Below are 5,810 nucleotides of genomic sequence, written 5' to 3' on the forward strand. Positions count from 1 at the left end.
GGGGGGGGGGGGCCTTGGCTGTGATTGCTTTCCCCATGCTGCCAGAGAAGTGACAGCCACAGGAGCTCCCCCTTCCCTATCCTGCTGCAGGGAGAAGCAGTCACAGTAGTGGCAGCAGCTGGCTCATAGCATCTGCCCAACCACCTGCCTTTGACCTGAGCTGGGTCATTCTGGCCTGCAGCCTATAAAAGTTGTCAACTGCTGGACTAAGTTGTTAAGACATATGGGGAAGAATAAATCCAATCTGGATTTTAGGTCAGATTATTTCAGAGATCTGATGTGGCTGAAGAAGAAAAACAAAGAGAAGGGGGTCCTGCATCATTCAGACTTTGCCGCATTGTGGAGCCAGTGAATCCTGATGCAAAAGGGCCTGAATATACCCCACCAATCTGCACCCCAGGTATGATCCAAACCCAGAAGTTTGCTGGTATGGATGGTTGAGGTCATGCCTTTGAGGCTTCTCTTTACCCTCAGCCTCCAGCATGTCAGAGACTAACAGCTGGGGAGGAGGAGGTTAATTGATATTCTTCTGGGTTTTGAAGATACTGTCAATCAAGCCCAGTGGGAAGGCGATGCTTGTGCTGAGATTTCCTGATATCGTGGTATAGTTAGGCCTTCACAAACTTAAATGGCCACTCCTCCCAGATTTAGTCATTTTCATTACATTAATCACATCCCATTGTATGTAGGTGACCAGTGGTCTCCCTCTTTTCTTTTTAAACCTGGAGGGAGGGTTGCCCATCTTAGCACAGGAGTCTGATAGATAAATCATTTGCTCAAGAACTGCAGGGAGACTTGACTTCTAGAACCTCCACAACCAGAGTTCCTAAATTCTAGGAGCAGAGGTACTAGACCCTCTGCTTTGACCTTCCTGGAAAGTATCCTAACCACCTGGCTGTGGGCCGAGCTAGGCTGAAAGCACTCTTAACCCTTCCTGGTGGTGCTGACTCATTGGAAGCCAAGAGTGTAAGCGTCTTGGAGTAAGAGGAACACCCAACAAGCAGAAGCTTGATCCTGTAGTCCAGTTTGAAGAGAACTCTCCTGAGAAGGAGGAAGCAACAGGCTCTGCCCATGTATTTTGCATGTAATAGTTATTGAATAAAATATGTAAATTGCATTAGCATTTATTCTTTTGTGACTCTCACCCTATGGCCCCTCATTAATTCATAAAGACTTCAGGCTCATTTACATCTCCAGTGTGGCAGCACTTCATGGCAAAGGAAATATTAGGTCTTATTGAGAATAATATGAACATGCATATTTCTTGGGAGCAGAATTTTCTATCAGTTTTATAACAACAATTAACACTATATATAATGGCTTTTAAGGCACATTAAGTGCCACGTTGAAATAGGGGGACCTTGAAAGACCCATTTATATAAAGAATCTTGTCCAAGTGGGTAATGGAATATTGGGCTAATTTCAGAAGAAATCAATAGTATGTTTCTCCCTTTTTTCTGTTCTTCAAGCTTAAAAATCTCTGTTCGATCATGAAAGGGACTGAGCACCCAAATTTAACAGGGATAGTAGATGCTTGGCTTTTTTCAGGCTGTGCACTGATGAACTTTCTTATTGTCTAATACACATTGCTGAGGTTTGCAATCCAACCCTCACATGGAGTTTCCTGGCTGGCAGTTTAATTGTGTAGAAAATACCACTACATGCAATCCAGAGCATGTTATCTGGAATGCTGAATGCATTATGCAGTACCTTGCCTTTAGTTACTGCAGCTACATTTCAGTGCATGTGCTCTCAGTGGAGTAGAGGGAACAAGAATAGAATAAGGAGCTTCATTACTGCAGAAAATCTATAATATACAACCTACAATATTCACTTATAGTACAGTTTCAGGAACCAAACTTGAGAAGAAAATTAAGGTTCTAACCCTGTTCTGTTCTGAACTATACTCAGTGACTCATAGGCTATTCTAGCTTACACCTAGCTGCCAGTGGCTTTCAGGCTGTGGATGAATGTTATATTTGTAGGACAATGTATGTCCTTGTAGTGCTATAAAAAGGTTTACAGATGTGCCTCCCACGTGTAGCACTACAAAAATGAGACAAGTGCTGGTTGAAACAGGACCTTCTCTATAGTGCCATATTCTGTAGAATTATACATAATGTCTGTATATTCATATGTAGTGCTACAAGGAGGTCTCTTGCTGCCCCTCCTTCTCACGATGCTCTGTTCGTGCCCCCTGCTCCTTGAGGGAAAAAGAGAAAATAGCTGGATCAATGAGAGCCCACCAAGGAGCAGAACCGCAGTCCAGCCAGGATTGGAGGTTGCAGCTCTGCTTACTGCGATAGAGACCACTGCTCATGCCACAGTGAGTGCAGCAAGGATCAGGGAGGGCAACATTGTGTCAGGGAGACCACTGCCACAGGGTGGTGAGAAGAGCTGCTGCTGCTGCTGCTCCTACTCCAGTCCCCAGGGCAGAGCAGAGCAGAGGATGGGGCTGTGCTGTGGGGGTAAAGGTAAAGCTGAGAGCAACCTTTTATCACTTCCTGGCTGAGTACACTTCACTGCATGCCTCTGAGGCAACTTTGTAACTCTCCAGCCAGGGGGCTCTGCATGTCTGTCCCTGCCTGGTACTGCTACATTTTTGCAGCACTTTCAAAAGTGCTGCAATACCTGTAATGCTACCTATGAACATCTGCCTTGGACACAGGAGCTCTTACAGAAGGTGAGGATCAATCGCTGTGGTATAAATGCATCCTGGCGAATCCCCTCTTCTTCAGGTGCCTGGGGTTCTGTGGAGAAATGCCACCCAGCTCTTCCTTAACCTGGCAAAACCTTCTGCTGCTCAGTTAAGGTGGCATTTAGTTACTTTGCATAACCAGATCAGTACAAAGCCACTGTGATTTTAGCTAGGCTTTAAAGACTTTCTCTAAAGAAATGCCAAACATAGGCATTGATTTACTGCCTCGGAATATGGATTATTTTAATAAACCAGTACATATGAGCAGGTGTGATCTGTTTTAAACACTAGCTAGTTACTAAAGGCCTGATCCTTTATAGATGTGAAATTTGCCATTTAGTTCTCTGAGAAACAGGCATTTAATGGCGGGGGGGGAATCCATAGATATGGTTCTCTGTTATGCAGTCAAGGTGTAACTTGCTTGTTGGTGAAAAGAGATAGATGTTATGGAGAGTAAAAATGGTGACTCATAAGTAAGGCATAGTGCAGTGTTTCCCAACATTTTCCAGCCAAGGCACACTTACATTAATAACATTTTTTTGCAGCACACCTGTTAAGGCATTCCCCATCCTCATACTCGTAGCTCATTGCCATGGCAAAATTCTGCAGCACACCAGTTCATTTGTGACGGCACACTTTTGTGCCGTGGCACACTGGTTGGGAAACACTGACATAGTGGCAAAAGAAATCCTGTACAAAAACCTTAGTGATTAATAAATTACAGCAAAATCCATAAAGAATGAAGTATAAGTGGGCAGGCTCAGATAGGTGCTTCATATATAATTAAGGCAGAATAAAACACTCCCTGCAACTCAAAGTGTGATGGGAAAAAGGGGGGGAGGGGTGTCTTCTAAGAGTTCCATTCTGTGTTATATTTTACCTCTCACTAAGTCAGCCTGGCAGGCCTGAGACAACATACTCTGTGTCCACTTCAGGGTTAGACTGTTTTAGACTCAGTTGCTGGACAGACGCTCGTCAGAATGGTAAACTCTTACAGTCTAATCCATAGCCCATTGAAGTTCATGGAAAGTCTCCCACTAAATCTAGTGGGTTTTAGATCAAGTCCTACTTAGCTTTTATTTCTAAATTTACTGTTTCATACTAGGCAGCTGTTTCAGAAATCTTTTGTATCATTCTTGTCTGCTGCTATGTCAAAATTGCACAGGCAAACATTTTTTAAAGGTTTGTATTTAACATTCAAATAGTTCACACCTATTTTTCTTTCATTTTTCAGAGCTTACATATGAAGAAGTGATTAGCTTTAAACCACCTGATTTAAAAATGGATAGCCTGGAAATAGAACAGTAAATACAGCTATGTTTTGCCTTGCTGCACTCTGAAGACTGTTAAACATATTACAATTTAACATATGTTCACAAGAGTAGATTTTACTATCCAAAGATTTTGGAGAAGATACGGAAAAGCAGGTGAATGAAACTGAAGCCAGATGTCTGTTTTGAGGTCTTTTGTTTCTTGGGTTTTTTTGTTTTGTTTTTTTGGTTTGGTTTGTGTTTTTGCCTTGTACTATGAATGTAATCCCTCATAAAAGATGATAAAGAAATGCTTCATTCTGATAAAATGATGCACTGAGTTATGTTTAACTGTGTTTTCTGCATGTTTTACTTTTTCAGTTGTAATGCCAAAAATGAAGGTAACTTTTTATTATTTGAAATTGTACAGTTAAAGCGTGAATGTATGCAAACATCAAGGTAGAAGTCCATACAAGCAACCCACTTTTTTCTGGCATTAACCTTATTTTATCTGGTTTGTTTTATTTTGTTTTACTTCGTTTTATTTATAGCTAGTGCCTTTATGAAAAGAGGGCATGGTAGAGAGATAGACATAATATGCAACTGTAGTCATATCTGTGGTGGTCTTATAAACATATTGGATGTCTCTTGAATGGTCTAACACCAGTTGGCAGTCAACAAATAAATCTGTCTTTTGTTGCCATTGAAGAATCTGTTCTCATTATTTTCCCAATAGTCTTTTGATCTGCTGAGTGTAAGTATGTGAGACTTTTAATTTGTGGTGCTACTATAGGTCATTCCATCACAGGTGTCTTGGTAAATTTGCACAAGTTACAAGAATTCACACTACAGGGAACTCCTGCAGTCTTCCAGACACCTCATAGGTGCTGCTATAAAGATACTGTATTCAGGTCACAGCTTTGGACTCAGTATTGCCTTATTGTTTTCTTTTCCTTATCTTAGCCTTGAGAGATGACAGCATTTGAGATTAACAAAACAAAACAATAATAAGGTTTAAAATTAGTTTGGACATTTGTAAAAATCAAAATATTGTAATCTCAGCTTTGAACAATATTCTAAGAGTACTGAGAGCTCTGAACAGCTGAACAATTTAAACTTAAGATAATAAATAGTATGATATATCAGATGCTAATATATCTTAAACAATTAACATTATAATTCAATTTACCCATTTGGAAGTATGATACTAATAAAAAAAATGATTAACAACCTTTGGTATACAGCTTCTTGTGGTCAACAGCTGTGTCATTTTTACTTCTGTGTAATTCATAATGGACTGTATCAGTGGATGCTATTCATTTTTATATGGTTTGTCTTGTTTCACTGTCTCTTTTGAGACTATTTTGAGCTGTCATTTTATATTAATTTATTACTTCCCTTTGCCTTGATATTTTGTTGTTAGGTTGCATTGCACAGCTAATATTTGAACAGATGAGTTTTAACACATTTGTTTATTTTCTCTGTATTTTAGCTGTGTTGATTTAAAAAAAAATAATTGACTACTAAAGAAACAAAACCAGTGTCTTTCTTCATGACAGTGTACTATCATCTATCATTGATATAATCCAAGTAAAAATCTATGAAAACTGTATCTTTGGGGTAATTTTTCTAGGAAGGTAAATAAGTATTTATTACATGACAATATCATCTTATTTATGAAAATTTGTTTTCTAGATAAGCTTAGTGCATTGTATTAAGTTAACTGAGACATTTTGAAGTACTACAAAAATATAGTGCTTTGGGGGTATACAAACCTTCAAGTTTCCTGACTGGAGAGCTGCAAAGTTGCTATGAAGGGGAACCAGGGGCAATAGGGGGATGCTTTGCCCTGAGCTGTTAAT

General features: G+C 39.9%; 1 protein-coding gene across 1 annotated transcript in view; it reads left to right on the plus strand.

Moving 5' to 3' along the window:
- Positions 1 to 5,557, plus strand: part of MAPK11 (mitogen-activated protein kinase 11) — a 60,954-nt gene extending 55,397 nt beyond the window's left edge. The window contains exon 12 of the mRNA XM_019509294.1: positions 3,933 to 5,557. Within this exon, the coding sequence (XP_019364839.1) occupies positions 3,933 to 4,006 (74 nt within the window). The 3' untranslated portion in view covers positions 4,007 to 5,557. The remainder of the gene's footprint in view (positions 1 to 3,932) is intronic.
- The last annotated feature ends 253 nt before the right edge of the window (positions 5,558 to 5,810 follow it).

Source organism: Gavialis gangeticus, unplaced genomic scaffold (genome assembly GCF_001723915.1).
Source record: "Gavialis gangeticus isolate Ggan-Ray unplaced genomic scaffold, GavGan_comp1, whole genome shotgun sequence".
NCBI classification, from domain to species: Eukaryota; Metazoa; Chordata; order Crocodylia; family Gavialidae; genus Gavialis; species Gavialis gangeticus.